General features: G+C 41.0%; 2 protein-coding genes across 2 annotated transcripts; one reads left to right on the top strand and one right to left on the bottom strand.

Moving 5' to 3' along the window:
* Positions 1 to 9,500: 9,500 nt before the first annotated feature.
* Positions 9,501 to 14,484, top strand: igfbp3 (insulin-like growth factor binding protein 3). The gene is made up of 4 exons (XM_061732367.1): positions 9,501 to 10,363; positions 10,912 to 11,159; positions 11,917 to 12,036; positions 13,588 to 14,484. Exons 1-4 carry the CDS (start codon positions 9,985 to 9,987, stop codon positions 13,711 to 13,713), a joined length of 873 nt encoding a protein of 290 aa, XP_061588351.1. The 5' UTR covers positions 9,501 to 9,984; the 3' UTR covers positions 13,714 to 14,484.
* A 191-nt stretch (positions 14,485 to 14,675) lies between these two features.
* LOC133452760 (insulin-like growth factor-binding protein 1) lies at positions 14,676 to 16,768 on the bottom strand. Its single transcript, XM_061732368.1, has 4 exons — positions 16,353 to 16,768; positions 16,130 to 16,269; positions 15,793 to 15,921; positions 14,676 to 15,663 (listed from the first exon to the last, which is right to left on the bottom strand). The coding sequence occupies exons 1-4, from the start codon at positions 16,699 to 16,701 to the stop codon at positions 15,538 to 15,540; spliced, it is 744 nt and encodes a 247-aa protein (XP_061588352.1). The 5' UTR covers positions 16,702 to 16,768; the 3' UTR covers positions 14,676 to 15,537.
* Between the last annotated feature and the right edge of the window lie 1,870 nt (positions 16,769 to 18,638).

The raw sequence follows: 18,638 nt of genomic DNA on the forward strand, positions 1-18,638 counted from the left end.
GAATGGGTGCCAGTTAGAGCAGAATCAAAAGGAAGAGATTATCATATTAATCACAATAGAGACCTTTGCTTCCAATTCATCTGGGAAGAGGGGTCTTCTCGAAAAGCCCTCAGACAGGGGCAATTATACGAGACGGTCATGAGACCGTTGGGGTGGGGGGGTAACAGCAAATGTAGCAGATGTTGTCATGTGATCTGCTGTGTCCTTCATTCCACTCTTACAGCAACACACCTCTATACAGTGTGTAACTGCACACTCGCTCAATCAGCACAGGCACACTAGACCACCGCAGACATCCTCAAATTCCAACTGAGAAAAGCATAGTTTATATTTGGAAGTGAGGGATGTAAAACACACCAGATATGTTTCATACAACTTCAGCTGATTAAGATATGTGCATTTAGATCAGGAGATTTGGTAGTGCAGTTTCTTGTTAGCACTACTGCTACATCTAGCATCAGTACAGCGTAAATCTAGCGGGGCATGTAGACAAGTTCACCAGCTAAAGTCCAGTTTAACTGGCATATAAAGTGGCAGCCATAGTCGTAACTTACAGAGACTACCAATGGCGAAGCATTTTATTTTAGGCTAGAGTGCACACAACTCATAATAGTATCCTAAGCAATGAAAGCTGAACAAAAAAAAACAAAAAACAAGCAAACACTTGAATAACAAATTTGTGGGCATTTTTAGCATCTGTTAGATGTTAACGTCTGTTAGCCGAGATGGTAATCGACATAGAACAGCTATTCTGCTGCGTTTACGTTACAAAACCTGCACGTTTGCCATGCAATAGCCCGCACAGCTTTACAAGAACTGGCAAGAAAAAAAATACTCTTTCTTCAGCAAAACACATTGAACTTGGACACAAGTACGCATGCTCGTCCAAATCGATTGTTTGCACATCTGCTGACAATTGAAGAGAAGAGAAAAACAAAATTGCAGAGTGGACAAGTTTATTGGCACATCAAAACAAGAAACGAACAGCGACAAAACACAGCTAGCCAAAAATCGATAATAAGACATTACTTAGAAGTTCAATGAGAAAAGTTAACCAGTCTTCCTGTTTCTTCTAGGCAGCGAGTTAAAGACGTACCCTTGACCGGTCTTTGGTCAATATACGTATTCTCGTGAGAGTGAGCCCGCAGGACCATAATGTTACATAATACATTTACTGACATTTCGGGTGCAAAACTCTTGTATAACTAGATAAAATCAGATGGAAGAGCTGCATCTGCAAGTAGGCCAACCCTGCTCTCCATTAAACTCTTAAATGGCGACTGTACAGTTCTAAACACAAGAATTAAACCTAAAAGCACTGTGAGGAAAACAAGTGCTGTGCTAAAAAACAACAACAACAAGGTTTTAATAGATTTTTGATGAAATAGAGCGAAAGTAATACTTCTAGAAGCAGTCATTAAGTAGCTGTGAGTATATTTAGCAAGTGGCCTCTACACAGTCGACAGTCTGGTTTCTGGAGCCAATAAACCACACTTGCAGCGCTTTATATCTGATTTATCCAAATCATCTTAAAGCAGCGGAAAATTGCACCAGATTAATATTTGACACGCTGTTACGGTTGGCCAGTGCAGCCTTTGACAGCAGGTTATGTTAAACACATGTACAGTAATATCCTGTGTATGCCAAGGCACATTCTTCACGCTCCCTCTTTATTGAGTGGCTGCTCAACGGGACGACATTCCTGTAGTACGTTGCTCTTTGCAATGCTGAATATGCACAGGTGGCTAAGACGCACGCACACACACACGCACGCACGCACGCACGCACGCACGCACACACACACACACACACGCACACACACACACACAGACACACACACACAATCCAAATAGCTAAGAGTGGAGGAAAGGGAGGAAAATCAGCAAACCTTTTTTCAGTAAATGAAAGAAATTTTTGGCATTCCAGTAGCGCTGCTCTGCTGTAGAGCTGTCTGTTACCGGATGGCAGTGCGCCAGGGCGTGTTGGCAACGGATTTGACATTGACTTGCCAGAAGTTCCAAAAGCACACAAGAATGGTACACCTCAACCTTAGTGCTGTTTTTCTCTTGAGGTGACTGCACATTTTGTGCAGTCCTCTCTGTTCTGACTTATTAATAATGACCTTTAAAACACCGCAGATGTAGTTAATCAAGAATTATGGAAGGAACCATGCACATATAATATTTCAAAAAGTTGAAGTAGAGCCATGGTCATCACGGCCTGCGTTTCTTTAAACAGACTTTTTTTTTTTTTTTGCCAAGCTGGTGTCTATTAAAAAGCAATATGTTCTAGTTTTGTTTAATGAAGGATTTCAGCAGCTGGGCGGGAATTAATCTCTTGTGTCATCTTTATAGTGTCGTGAAGAGGCAGATATTTTCTATGAGTGACAGGTCTGGACTCCAGATGAGCTAGTGTAGCACCCAGAATCTTTTAGTACAGAACTATGCTGTCGTAATATGTACAGAATGCAGTTTTGGATTGTTTTGTATAAATCCATGGCATCGTTTTAAATGTGCAAGTTACATCAAACCATAGGAGAGTCGATCTTGTCCTCAGAGACGCTTTTTGAGTCTCTTGGTTTGATTTTGATATGTTTTTATTTTGTATTATAAAGCTTAGGCTGACCCTGCAAAGAATAAAACGGGTATAGAAAATGGACAGATGGATGGAAGTTTTAGCTTGCATTCGTGGATGCAGGGTGTTTACTAAGCCCTGATGCAATGATTTCCACTGCAGAACTGCAGATATTTCTAATTCATTACTACCTTAGAGCTTAGAGGTCATAGCTATCTAATGAAAAACCTTTGGCCTTGTCTCCTGTGTAAAGAGATTTCTCTGAATATTTAATTCATTCCATGTACTGCAGGTGGAACAGAGAGAAAATCTTGAATTGTTGAACCACATTCTCACATACTTGTTCAAAGAGTGATGAGCCTTTCCCTATTCTTTATCTCAGAAAGACTCACTGGGATGTTAGTTTTGTTGCCAATTAACTTAATTAGTTGTGAGGTGCTGAAGCATTTTTAGACCTCCTTTATTATAACTTTCCCAGCTACTCAGATACATACTTCTGGTATCAAATTCAAAATGAATATACCTCTCATAATAATCTATGCACGTTTTTCTGCAGAAAATGTAAACTATTCAATAGGATTTTGCTTGATAAATATCATTTTCCAAAATAACTTACAGCTACCAGTTCACTACTATTACAGAGAGGTTTACTGTCAAATGAAAAGTAAAGTCGGCCAACATGTGGTTCCAGAGGAAGACATGATCCGAACATATAACCGGCTGCATTATTTATTAATTGACTGGACAACATAAGATGACCTGGACTGACCGAATGGAAGGACCCATGCAATATCTGCTGTACCAGAACTTTTAAGAGCTCCTAATGTTTTGTTCTTCTTTTATATTACTGTTTGCTTGTTTTACAAGAATATAAACATAACGTCACCAAATGGCCAGAAGGCAGTGACGCACCGCCAGGTTTCTATTCATACGCCTTCATTTTGTGAAATAATAGTTGTTTACAGATATAGCACGGGTTAACAGTAGACTATGTTGATAGCTGATTGGTGGGTAAGTCCGAACGTTTTTTCTTCATGATTGTTTTCTCTTATTATTGTCATTTGGCTGTTTGCTAGTGTTGCTTTGCCCTGCTTGCTATGGTTGGCTGTCCAATCCTGGGCCCAAAAGACAAAAAACGAACAAAAAAAACAGCTGAGTGTAATCAAAGTGAAGTGAGAAATCTTAAAAAACATGTGATGCAGTAGCAAAAAAATAACACTGATCTTTATCTAAGTCACAGTAACAGACAAGTCCCCCTGTGATGCTAGTCACAGGTTTCTTGAAGATGGCTTTTGAGAACGCTTTCATTTTTTTGTGTTAAGTCACATGGGTGAAATGAGCAAGCCTGAAACCGACTGGACCACAACCAGCTTAGTTCAGTTACTGCAAGTTGGCTAGTTTCTCTTGGTCTAGCTCAAAATAACCTATGATGCCAACTAATGTCACCTTACATTCACTCTGGTCAAACCTGTCAAACCAACCTCGGTTCATGTTGCCACTGAAACGACATTTCGATTTTTTGATTTGATTTGATTTATTTTATTTTTGGACATGTAAAAAAAAAAGAAGCAGCACTTCATGAGAAGTTTAAGAAAATAAAACAACCAAAAACAAAGAATTTATTCCTTTAAAACTTGCTATCTTGATTTACATGTGCCAAAAAAGGAATAGGAAGAAGTGTAAACTTATTTGGTCCTACCCCCATTCACTGATCATTGATCCTGTATTTATAAATATTCACACACTGTACTCACACTGCTAAATAACATTATTATTATTATTATTATTATTAGGGCCCGAGCACCTTCAGTGCGAAGGCCCTATTGTATCTGTAGGAATTTCTTTTTCTTTTTTCTTTCGTTCTTCTGACGAAAGGAGGGCCTTTTTGCCCCCCTAAACGTGCCCAAAAAGTCACCAAATTTTGCATGCAAGTCAGGCCTGGCGAAAAATTTGATATTTAATGGTTTACATTAATGGGCGTGGCAAAATGGCTCAACAGCGCCCCCTTGAAAACTTTGTGCCTCAAGCCCCACGATACGGTTTGACGTACATGCACGAAAATCGGTACACACCTGTATCATGGCACAACTGAAAGAAAAGTCTCTTGGCGTCATGCCCTAAACCGAACAGGAAGTCGGCCATTTTGAATTAGTCGTGTCATTTTGGCGAAATTTATGCCATTCCTTCGAAAGTTAATTCAGCCCGAACCGTAACGTGCCCCCAAGTCTGTTATACATCAAAATGTGCGTCTCCATCCTGCGACAACACGCATTACTTTTCTCTTTCAAAAGCGTTACCGTAGCGGCGCTAGACGCCAAAAATCGCGCCCACCCTTCATCTGATTGGTTCGACAGAAAAAACTTTGTGCCTCAAGCCCCATAATACGGTTTGACGTACATGAACGAAAATCGGTACACACCTGTATCATGTCGCAACTAAAAGAAAAGTCTCTTGGCGCCATGGCCGAAACCTAACAGGAAGTCGGCCATTTTGAACATTCTGAATTAATCGCGTAATTTTGGAGCAATATATGCCATTCCTTCGAGAACCAAATTCAGCCCGAACCGTATCGTGAACCCAGATGTGTTATACATCAAAATGTGCGTCTCCATCCTGCGACTACACGCATTACTTTTCTCTTTCAAAAGTGTTACCGTGGCGACGCTAGACGCGAAAAAGCGCTCGTCCCCTTCATCTGATTGGTCCATATTTGATAGTTCTCCAAAAGTCACCAAATTTTGCATGCAAGCCAGGCCTGGTGATAAATTTGATATTTCATGGTTTGCATTAATGGGCGTTGCCTAACGGCTCAACAGCGCCCCCTAGAATACTTTTCTCTGCCATAACTTTTGAATGGTTTGACATAAAGAGTCGTGGGTGGTGTCATGGGACTCGGTATTGAGTCCTTGACCTTCATTGGCCTGAATTACCCCCGCCCCTTCTTCTGATTGGTTGTCCCGATTTTCTGCCATAACTTTTGAATGGTTTGAAATAGAGAGTCGTGAGTGGTGTCATCATACTCTGTATGGAGTCCTTGACCTTCATTGGCCTGAATTAGCCCTGCCCCTTCTTCTGATTGGTTGTTCCTTTTTTCTGCTATAACTTTTGAATGGTTTGACATAGAGAGTCGTGGGTGGTGTCATTTCTGATATGCTTATGGGGGGCGGTGGACGTGAGTGCGAGGGCCCGTTCATCGCTGCTTGCAGCTTTAATTATTATTATTATTATTATTATTATTATTATTATTATTATTATTATTATTATTATTATTATTATTATTATTATTATTATTATTATTATTATTATTATATACTGTAATTATACTCACACACATACTTATACATGCATACACACATACACATAGTTGAATATTTCTATATATTTGTACACACATACCCATATAAATATTTATATAAATATACTTATTTACACTATACTGTATCTGCTCTATATCTATGTATAGATATACACAGATCTACCCATTCACCCAATAGTGTTATATCAGGCCTCTAAAAGCTGCTAAACCCCTTCCTCTTTGTACCTCATGAGAGTCATGTTTTTAAATTATTAATTCATTATTAATATTTTTTTTTTAAACTGGTTAATGTGTGGACATTGTTTTAATTCTGAATCCATTCTGTTCCATAGTTTAACTCCACTGACTGATATAGAAAATCTTTTCATAGTCTTAAAATTTAGAGAACCCCTTAAATTATACCTCCCCTCTCTGTCATAAAACATTTCCTGCAAGTAGGATGGTAATACGTTGTTCCTAGCTTTATACATGAATTGTGCAGTTTGGAATTCCACTATGTCAAAAAATTTGATTAATTTAGAATTGAAGAATAAGTACGTATTTCCCCAAACCTCTAAACAGTAACTTAGATAAGGCACAACTAGGGAACAGAACAGAATGCGGAGTGATTTTATCCAGGAATTGCTTTGCTCTGGCCAGAACTGAGATGCCTCTAGATACTTTGTTGTTGGATGTGTTTAATATGAGATTTCCAGCCTATAATTACCTATTAGTCTATAATTACCCCAAGAAATTTAGTTTCATGTACTCTTTCAATGTTTACACCCTCAATCTGTACCTGTGCTTGATTGTTTTTATTGTTTCCAAATACCATCATTTTCGTTTTGTTTAAGTTTAATGATAACTTTTTATTGTCAAACCATTTTTTAATTTTGTCAAATTCTGAGGTAATATATTTTGAAACACGTAATGGAGTTAAAATGAGGATTGGGGGAAGTCCATTTGGGTGTCATCCCTATTCAGGCATAAACCTTTCAGTTTATGAAGAAAAATCTCTTAATTTCTGTTTTACATGTTGTGAGACCTTATCTGCTAGTTCTTGTATGTTCGTTTCAGCTTTTTCTGTGTCAAAGATTTTTCCCACGATGGTGGACAATAAAGTTCTTTTTAAATCAGTTCAGCTACATATAAGACTGAAAGTGGACACAAAGGAATCTGAAGGTGTTTGGGATTCAATTAAGGAATTAATTAATCTTCTGTTACACATATTACCTATGAAAGGAGACAGTTTAGTGCTGTGGCTACTCTTAGAGGGGATCCAGCCAAGATGACTTCAATGTCACAATGCAGAATCCTCAGTGATGTAAAGATGAACCCATGAGTAAGAGTTATTTTTTATTTTTTTTTTTACATTTTTTAACAGTTAAAGGCTTGAAGACATCACTGCAACTGGAAAACATCAGGCAGAAAGCTATGAAGAAAGTAGCTGCTCTCCAAAGGAAAAAAAAAACAACAAAAAATGCAAGAAAAAACATTGCTGCACACCTGAAGTTTGCTTTACTGCCTTTGGACCTGGATTATTTGTCACCGTCAGGAAAAAAGACAACTGAAGCGTGATATAACTTGAGCACTGCTGCAGCAGGTCCAGCCAGAACCCAGAACTGAAACCTATGGAGATTCTGTGGACTGACCTCAAGACAGACGTTCACACTAAACATCCCATAGATGAGCTGAAACGACTGTGAAGAGGAAAGGTCACTTGCTTGAAGTCACTGCTGCCACTTAAAAAGGTTCGAGCAGATATTAACTCCAAGGGCTTGATTACTTTTTCTTTTTAGCAGCGTCTTTTTTGATCTAACCAGAACAAGAACATCTTAACTCCTTTACCTGAACATTTAATGAGGTTTAGTGCTCAAGAAAGAAGCTGCATCTGCATTGTGGGTAAATAACAGGCTCCTCCATTTGCTTGTGGCTCTGTGCTAAATTGAGCTGCTCGAGGTAGACTGCTTTGGTTATTACTGAAATAAGCGGTTGTACCTGTGTTCTTATATCAGCACGTATTAAGATGTTGCCGGCAGACATGGATCCTATCATTTTTGCTTTTTTGATATTCTACTTACATCCTGCATGCATTCCAATGTCCTTCAGTCGCTTTATTTGCCCACAGGAGTCAGACTGTATAGACATGTGGGAGAAAATTACCTGATTTATTAACTCTGTAACCATCTACCCATTTATCCTTTATCTATACCCTCTTATTCCTACTCAGAGCCATGAGCTTTTGTTGGACTCTTTTCCCAGCTTTCTTCAGGTTAAATGCAAGGGTAGACCCTGGACAGGCCGCCAGCCCATCTCAGTGCTCTGCCACCATTATTTTCCTAATTAGATATTAGTCCTTATCATACATTTTAAAATTACGTCTCTCAGTGACTTTAATATAAACAAAACATTACAAAATTATATCTAGAAATTAGCCATGTGGTCTCAAGATTCAAAATACTGATAGATTAAGTGAACAACCCTTATAGTATAATTAGAGTTTAATGTTCTGCTGGAAAGCATTTGGTCCTACTCCAGAGGAAAATTTTACTGCTCAAAGTTTGCTCTTCTACAGCTCGGCAGACAAATTTGAGATTCTCATCTCAGCCTCATTTTAGTTTCCATTTTGTCTTAAATGTTTTTCCTAAATTTCTCCTAAAATTCACTATGAGAAATAAGTGAGACAGAATAATTAGATGGAGTCATACTTGAGACTTTAAGGAGATACCATGCTAATGGTCCTTTATTACTCCTTTGGAAAAGAAAATGAGAAATACTGGAGCTATGGAGCAATATGTGAACACACACACACACACACACACACACACACACACACACACACACACACACACACACACACACACACTTATTTCCCTTTTGGGATGAATAAAGTGATCTGAATCTGAATCTTAATATTTATTGAAATTTAAAACAGCAGTATTCAACTGTTAATTACAATGACTGAGTATTTTAAATACTATAGGTAGCTGTAATAATGTTAACAATAACGTTAACAAAGGTAATCAAAACCCAAACAATAAATGTGCCTCTTTTCAGTAAAAATTAGTTTTTAAAAACAGTACAAATCTTTCTAACAGTTTTTTGAGCAGTATCAACACAACTTTACAACAATGTACAACATTAAACAATTAACATCCAGCATTTACATACAATAAAAGACTTTTGAACACGGTCAACAATCATCAATCAGTATGGCACATCCAATACATTACAGTGTTGTGGCCCTAATGCGGCATTTGTTTATGAATGTGGATTTTACTCTAGTGTTGTCAAGGCCCAGATCTGTAAATGTGTTTACTCCACGGGCTGATAACTTAATGTTACTGTTAAAGCTATTTATGGTTTCAAAATAATAACTCACCTCCCATCGATATGACCCTTACTGCCACATGGCCCCTGTTTCAGTGTATTCTTGTATTGTTTGGGTCGTGTGTCTCTTTCAGACAGATCCATCCATCCATCCATTCATCCATCCATCCATCCGCCCATTTTCTATACCCGTTTAATCCTGTGCAGGGTCACGGGGTCTTTCAGACAGATACACAGCATAACCCATAGTTGATGAGTGCATTGGCGCCCCCTGTGGACAAAAGGGCGCACAGCAGATGTGTGGACGAGAGTGTGGACGCTTCAGACGAGATGCAGATCTAATGTTCTTTTTGTGGATTTTCTGGCGTTATTTGCTCGAGGGAGACAGATATTGATACATTGCTTTGCAGATGGGGGGCATTTTAGTACTAATCAGAGGGGTTATGTGGTCCTAGTACGCTTCATCGATTTGCAAAGGTAGGTGAAACAAAAGATAAATAGGCAACATGTGTTTTATTTTATTTGACCGAGCCGGGCTTCAAGGGTTCGAATAGGCTGCAACTTGTCTGTGATGTACAAATCTGAGTCGAGGCAGTTCATCAGGGCACCACAAGCCATTCGGGGGTGTGACTACAGTCATTGGGGTCTATATATATTGAGACGTTTTTTGCCCGTTGGATTTATGTGAATGGGAAACTGACCAGTGAAAAGTCCTCCCCCCCTCGTTGTCTTTTGTTTTTATCTCTTATTTAATCATACATTGCCCACATATCGCAGCCTACACTATGGATTCCTGTTTTTTCGCACTTTGCACGGCTTTGCTGGTGGCGTCGCTGGTCCGCAGGTCAGGTGCGGGCGGGCCGGTCATCAGATGCGAGCCGTGCGACGCGGCGGCGCGGCTGCTGTGCAAGCCGCTGCCCAAGGACTGCGCGGAGCGGCTCCGGGAGCCCGGCTGCGGCTGCTGCCTGACCTGCGCGCTCAGCCGCGGCCAGCCGTGCGGCGTGTACACGGCGAGGTGCGGCTCCGGGCTCACATGTCAGCATCAGCCGGGGGAGACGAGACCCCTGCAGGCTCTGCTGGAGGGACGCGGCGCTTGTGCGAACGCCACTAACAAGCGGAGCGCGCTGACGGTCAAACCCACCGCCCCGGTCAATGAAGTCCCAGGTAAAAAAAAAAGCGAATTTATGTTAAAAAAAAAAAAATTTGCGCGTCTTATTTGAAAGTACTTGGGTTTACAGATTAATGTGCGTCGATTGTTTGTTTTAAAGCCTGAATTATGGTTCTGCGTTAAATCGACGCAGAGCCTACGCCGTAGGGTCACGGCGTACCCTACGGCGTAGGCTCTGCGTTGGTGTAACGCGGAACCATAAATCAGCCTTAAGTTCTAATAGAAACAGTGGAGTTGTAGATGCTTTCAGATATTTTGATTTAGTACAACTAGAGAGGAATTTTACAATTCCTCTACATTCATGAAAAGTGTGAGGATGAGACGCTATTGATGGAACTGTGTTTCATCTTCAGATTCAAACCTGATTTTCACATAGCACGACCTGTTTTGAGTCTTGTTGGCAGTGCAGATAACCCATATTGTACATCTATAATCTCAAAAACTCTCGTGGAGTCACAGCTTGCTAAGAAAATATGAAGACAAATGCTCTCTTTTATAGATTATAAATAATGTTCTGTTTTGTTAATAAACACACTGTTCACAGAGCATACAGACATTCAGGATAAGGAGCAGAATCCCACCAGCTCATGTCTCCAAACTTCGTACAGCACCCACAGACCCAAGGGACCACTAAGGCCTCCGCTGCACCCCTTCCTCTCCTCTGCAAAGTCGGATGTGCTGCGACGGGAACAGCAGAAGAGAACCCAGGTCTTTAAAATAGAGGGTCTCCCAGGACCAGTCATCACAGACCAACAAAACTTCTCTTTAGAATCCAAACAGGAGCCAGAGTATGTAAGTACCGCAAACATTTTTTTTTTCCTGCCTTCAGAGCACACTAGGGAAATGTTTTCCTCCTCTTCCACTGTGTTTTGGTGTTTTTCTCCTCCTGCGGGTGATGAAATGCTTTGGGTAGCGGTGCTGATGGTTGGCAGGGATCTGGAGCAGTAGAGTGGCATGGCAGCAAACGGGTACCATGGCCCTGCGGCTGACCTGGGTCAGGCGGTTGTTTGGCCACAAGGCGTCCGCGTGCCGGGTGTACTGAGAGCCAGTGAATGATGGATTGGCCGAAGTGAGTGCCTGTTGGGAAGCCCTGCTGCTATTTTGATCTTTCTTTGGCCAGAGAAGTGAGCACACTCTCGTAATGGGCTTTGACTGGCTGCTCTGATTAGTGACTGGAGTACTTGGACTTGAGGACAAACCTTTTGGCTCCATCTTTGAGCTGTTTAAAGTCCCCCCCCCCCCCCCCCCCCCATCCTTTGTGTTACTTGTAAGAGTTCTAAGCAGCTTTTGCAAACTGCTAAGCCTCTACAAGTCAGATTAATTCATCCACCGCCCTTTTCATATTGCCGCCACCATTATTTAGGTATTAAAAGTGGGCAGTGCATGATACAGCATGAGTCAGCTTTGGTTTGTTCACAAAAATGTCCAAAATCGCACTCAAAGAAAATGCAGCTACTAAAAGTGTGAATTGCATTGTATTTCTCAACACAGGAGTTTCAAGGGTGCACATTTTAAAACCAACTGATTATATGTCCCCTTCATTTTATAGGGTCCCTGTCGAAGAGAGATGGAGAGCATTCTCAGCAGCTTCAAAATGACCAGCATCCTCAACCCCAGAGGTTTCCGCATACCAAACTGTGACAAGAAGGGATTCTATAAGAAAAAGCAGGTAAAGAAAAGGTTTTAATTCATTGTTAGGTAATCCCTTCGATCTGATATGACCCATAAAGGAAACTGGCATTTGCCTCCTTATAGGCTACATTGATTGAGATCAAATCCTGGGTTCTAGTGTCTCCAACCTTAGTTTTTTTGCTGCAGTCCAATTACAGCTTTGTTGCTGTCCTCTCGTAGTCATCGGTAGTTATTAGAGCCTCATCACCGCACCACCACACCAGTGAGGCAGACCCTAGCCACTGCCTCTGGAAAACAGGAACCACAGGGGCCAAACCCCAGCGGGGTTGACGACTGGGACAACAGCCATCTCCCAGGGAGACAGACGTCAAGGTGGCCACCGGCACCCCATGTGCTCGCCCCATAATTGCTGGACTTTTGAGAGGCAGACACAGAAATAGAGCTGCAGCCATCCCCACGCTCACATGGTTCACCCACGATCGGGTTGTAATAAATGAGTGGTTCTGATGCATTCATATGGAGGCACTTAAGGCTCCTGCACCGCTGCATCACCGAGGCAGCTTTTTCTTCTTGCATAGCAGTCCCTCCTGCTTAATGGAAGTGTTCTCCTTGACCTGCAATCATCTCATAAGCAGCCTTACAACACCAGGCTCATTGTCTGTGTTTATGTAGAATGGGCCGGCTTCGCCGCGCTGAGCCCTCTGGCGCTGAAGGAGTGGCAGACATTTCATCTTGGGACAGTTTAATTTGGATGCTTGCATAACTTAAATAAATAAAAATAGCTCTTATTAACAGTAAATGCCTCTCAGAAAGGGAAAAAAGTAATGATTTCAAGTTGGAAGCAAATACTGTTTGTCAGTAAATCATGCTGAAGATTAAGATTACTTTAATAATGCTCTATTCCTTCCTGCTGCAGAACTTGTAGTTATGCAGCTTGGATTCACTCATAGCGATAAATAATATCAAAACCACTGAATCATCTATAGGCTTTGATCAGCCTCTCAATCAACCCCGTATTTGACATATCAAACCAAATAAGGGCGCCTTCCCCCCCTGATCAGCACCGGCTCCTCGGTGGAGCAGCAGTATGGTCGCTGTAGCGTTTGAAATGAATGGCTGCATGTTTTACTGGAGTGGAGGTTGACCTTTAGTAAAATTGGCAGTAAAATAGCAGCCCTTGGGTAGCTCCACAGACTCTGTAAGTCATTTGTAGTACCCATAATTTGGAGCTGTGGGGTATAATCAGCAACAGATGATTCGTACTGGCCACTGGCTTCTGAAAATAGATCTTGGTTCACAGTTGTTCACAAACGGGACTGAGCAAATATTTTACCAGGTTTCTGTTTATCTTAAAAGCCTCTATATGTGTGTGTAACAGGAGGTAGACCATAAAAGCAGCTCAAAATACCACAGCATGTTGGATAGCCAAGACTGCGTCGACTCAGCACAAATCTGAACATTAATACCTCTTAACTATACTGTTCTACTTCATTGACTAAAGTGGCTAGTTACTCAAATGGCTGCACATTCCTCTGGATTTTTTACATTTAACTGTGCCACATCTGCCTTCCCTCCCCTTTGCTTTCAGTGCCGTCCATCAAAAGGCCGAAAGCGAGGCTTCTGCTGGTGTGTGGACAAATACGGACAGCCGTTGCCAGGGTTTGATGGGAAGGAGCGAGGAGACGCCCAGTACTACATTTCTGAGATCCAATAGGAGTCCAGCGGGATGGGAGGGAGGGAGGTTGGGACAGAACAAGAAGAATTGTAAACAAATGGAGACACTGAGGATATTGGAAAAGAATTCAAGAGAAGGCTTGGCCAATGTATGGATATTTTCTATTTCTATCTGTTGCCTGCAGGACCTTCTTTTTTCTCTCTAAGGAAGAGCAAGGGGAACAGAGAAAGTGTACCAGGAAGAAATCCTTGGACTTAAATGCAAAGGATGGACTAAGCTTTTTTTTTTTTTTTTTTTTTTTTTATTATTATTTTAACCTGGGAAAACGATACTCCCATTCATCTCAGAGGCCTTAAACTGATCATAAATCAAAGAGACATGTCACAAAGGGTGACGAATGTGGTCTTTATTTACGCACAATTTATTGACATTGCATATATGTACATGCTGGTGATGCGTAATCATTCACAGGATGCTTGTGATTTATTATTAAGGCATTGCCTGTGGTCATGGTGACCAGGAAATGTATGTCTGTATGAATCTGTCCTTCAGTGTAAGCATGCAGTGTCTTACTAAGAATTCCTGTTCATGTAAATTCCTTTGCTCCCACTTGCTTCCTGCTTTGGGGAGTCGGATGGGGCCGTGCAGCTCAAACTCTACCATGGATATAATTTAACTTTTTGTTGATGTTGTTGTTGTTTTTATGCTGGATATCAAGCTACGGAGACCGGGACGATTCTCTCTCTGTGGATTTGTTTTTTTTGTTACCTTGCATAAGCTGAGTACTTGATATAAAGTCTTCTGCCATTATCTTTGATTTCTGTGTAGATGATGATATTGTTTTGTCTTGACTTAAGTAAATATGTTTGCATGTACCCCCACCCCCCCCGCCCAGAAGTCTATTTTTACTTAATAAAGGCAGTACATATATGTCATTGTTTTTCTTCAGTCCCTCAGTTGAACAGATTGGACACATAAACATGATTTCATTGTGATTAAATAACCTTTTATTTATGCACTTTCATAATAAAAATATATACACTGTCACAATAAAAGCACAAACTAAATAGCAGCATTTCATGCACATAACCTTCAGTAAAATTCTGGTCCAACACACTTGACCTCTAAAACAAACAAAGGCATAAACAAATGTACAAAAGAATATCTGCTGGAATAGATAAAAAAAAATAAGTCAAATAATGTGATAAAAAGCTGAGAAGAGCCCTCTGATCAACCAGGGCAACGGCAGAGACTAGCAGAGGTAGATAAATGCTGACCAACCCATCCCAAACCTCACGGCGGTCTGGATGAGTCCTGATATGTTTGTGCTCAGCCACCATGTAAATACTTGTGGCACTTTAAGTATTTCCCCCAAATGCCCATCGAGGAAATGGAGATACATTCAGACAATGTCAACAGGTTGAATGAATGAGCAGCTGTGTTGTTTCTTCCCATACGCAGTTCCAGTTTTGAATGAATGAAGAAGAAGAAAAAGAAAAAAAAGGTCCTAAAGACTCTGAAATGGGCTTGGCAGGATTGCAGACCTGAGGTTTTGTGCAATGGAGTTATTTAGTCAGAAACACCAATGTATACAGTGTTGCCCTATTTACAACTGAAAAAGTAGGCAAATATTTAAAAAAAAATGCAAAAAATGACAAATGGTTAATGTAAGACGGAATATACAAGTAGAGAATAAATAAAGTTGTGTACCATTCATCATGTTAATAAATTAAGATACTTCCCATTATGATACCAGTCTTCAGATTAGATTGCTGAAGATTTATACATTAACCTAAAGTTGAGTTAAAAAGCAGGATTTCTTGTGTTTAAACATGTTTTGAGCATTATGTGTTAGCTCATCCCTCAGTGGGTGACTTCTTGGTGGCACTCTGCATCTCCGACGAGGTCGCTTGATCCTGGGAGCTTCTTCCCATTCCAAGCAGAGACGCACCAACAGCGAGCAGGCGGCCCGACCAAAGATGACTCACACTGAAATGGAAACAGACAGGAAAACCCTCACAAATAAATCACCCGCTGGCTTTGGAGGAATCCCTCCCAGGGAGGTGCAATGACGTTAACTTTCTCAAAATTAAAAAAAGAAGAAGAAAGAAATCTCACCTGCTTGGCCTTGTAGAAGCCATGCTTGTCACAGTTGGGGAGGTAGAAAGTTGTAAACTTGTCCCCTAGTTTCTGCTGAGAGCTGACTATCATGTCCAGTGCTGCGTGTAGCTCAATATGACAGGGACCCTGTGCAGAGAAAAACAGCGAGAACCATATTTGCGTTATAACAAATACACCACAATGCCAGAGAAAATCCCATAATTGAAGTTATACCTCAAGAAAAACAACACTGACCCATAGGGCTATATACTCCCTCTTGTGGAAAGACTGACAAATTACTCTTTACATAACTGATAAGTCACGTTTGAGTTTTCGTTTAGTTTTTTTTCCTCACCTGTTGTACCAGTTTGCTGAAGATGGCATTGACCTTGGCTTTGATGCTCTCGTGGCCCTCAGCAGTTTCTTGGTGGTCAGAGGGAGCGTTCAGTCCCAGCAGGTAGTGCAGGGAGCCATGGTCCGGGACTCCATCAGCAGCTTCCGCAGAGATTTAGAAAACAAGTTAGTCATTGCTCTTAAAAACAATCGGTTTAACATAATAAAAGAGCTGTTGCGGCTACCTTGGCCCTCGTCTTCAACGCAGACGCCCTGTCCTCTGGTCAGAGCGTGCAGGGGCCTGGCCTCTCCTGGCCTGGGAGTGCAGCGGAGACCCTCGCCACAGGAGGCCGTGTGAACCCCGCAGGAAGCTCCTTTCTCCAAAGCGCAGGCCATGCAGCAGCCACAGCCGGGCTCTCTCAGCACCTGCTTACATTCTGCTGGAATCGCAGGACAGTCGTTCAGCTTCTGTTGCGTGCAGGGGGCACAACGAATGGGCTCAGGCCCCACCACCGGGGATGACCTCGTCACGGCCGAGACCAGGGCCAGGGTCACCGCTGCTACAAATATCAGCTTCTTATGTAATCCAGGCATCTTCAGTTCTTCTGATAAAGTTCTTTGCCTTTCTGGGCTTGTCCGTTAAAGTTGCTCTATATGGCTGTAGATTTCTTCTTAAGCGATTTCTGTGAACCAGCAGTATTTGTACGGGGATCTGACCTCCATACGGGTTAATGATTGACACACTGACAACAGATATAAAATATTTTTGACAAAGCTAATGTAAACGTTGGGTCACCCTGCATGACGTAGGTAGATCCGGGATCACAAGGTCCATCGTCAATATTGACACAGGATCATAAAGTGACTGTACATCAAAACAGCCGTGTTTTTTTTTGGGATGACAAAATCACTGGTCCTTGTCTTTATGTTTGATGTCAAGAAAACAGTTACGGATGAAAAACATCCATAAAAACACCCTTATTAAAACCTAAGTTGTAAAGTTTTACACATGATTAAAAAAATACTTTGTCTTTACCAGATTTTAAAGTAGGAGAATTTAACCTCATATGAACAACAATATACTATCTATCATAAATGTTTCATTATTTAACAAAAAGTGTACTAGTTAATAACCTTACACATTTAGGCCATGGGGATTAAGAGAGTAAATACTCTCCATTAGCTGATCATCAGCCAGCACGACCACCTCTGGTGCTGGTCTAGAGCATTCAGGTATCTGTGCACAACACAATGCCAAGTAAAGACAGTAGCTAAGATTTAAGAAAAGCAATTGCAACCTCCCATCCATTTGTGAAAAGTTCTAAGGCTGTTTCCAAAGTATTTGAAGTCATTCATTCCTTAGTGAGAATGAATATTTATAAGTGAAAAAGCATCCTAGACAGCTGTCAGTCTTTGAGGAAGTGGATGTCCTGTGATGTGCCAGTTCCCCTCAAGGTCAAACCATACAGTACTCAGGTAACATTGCAAAAGGGTAAAAACTACATCTGATGCTTCACAGCCATTAGTCAGCAAGTCAAATGTTAAAGGTTGTGACAGTGTGATAAGAAAAAGACTGCACAAGTATGGATTGTTTGGTCAGTTTGTAAGGAAGGAAAAAGCCTCTTCTTGGTTTAGAGAGCACCACAGCACAGCTCAGGTTTGCAAAGTTGAATGTAAATAAACCACAAGACCTCTCGATCAATGTCCTTTGGACACATGAGACAAAACTGGAAATATTTGGTTGTTCAGTAATGCACACAGTAACGTTTGGCACAAACCAAAACCATTAAATCAAAAACAAAACATGTCATACCTTCTGTAAAGTACGGTGATGGAAGGATGATGATTTTGGCTTGTTGTCCACCCACAGAGCCTGGCCACCTTGTAATCACTGAATCGGCATAAAGTACTTTAGAGACAAATGTAAGGCATTAATCTGACAGCTAAAGTGAGCTTGCAAGTGGGTCATGCAGCACAAAGATCCCAAGAACAATCGAAGATCATTACTGAAATCCATCCAAATATATGAGAGATTTAGATTATTCACTGTACAACTAATTTCTGCTCATGAAGGCAGTTCAACAAGCTTGTGAATCATTTTGTCATCAATGTCTAGTTGTGGCTTTGTTTTCATTGAGCAAAATAGTGACACTTTTACAGGCCATGTGTTACTGTTCATCTGAGGCTACATCTGCCTAATTGTTGTTTAATATCTATCTTGGAAAGTAATGCTGACACATTGTGCAGACTATTTTGACACTAAATTTCTGTTTTTCTCCTATACTCTTATTGGTGAAAACTCCTCTTATCAGGCAGACAGAAAAACAGGATCGTTCCCCTCCAGAGTTGCATAACCATAGCATTATGGATTTTGTTGCTGGATTCACAACATGTTTGTCTAAAAGAAGGAAGGCGCAATTGATTGTTTCCCTAGTGTAGTATTTGTCACAACTATGCATCACAAATGACATATGTATAATTTGAACTACAAATACATGCCGCACTCCGGTAATGCTGCAACGTAAGCTTTC

This window comes from Cololabis saira, chromosome 10, assembly GCF_033807715.1.
Source record: "Cololabis saira isolate AMF1-May2022 chromosome 10, fColSai1.1, whole genome shotgun sequence".
In the NCBI taxonomy this organism is placed as follows: Eukaryota; Metazoa; Chordata; class Actinopteri; order Beloniformes; family Belonidae; genus Cololabis; species Cololabis saira.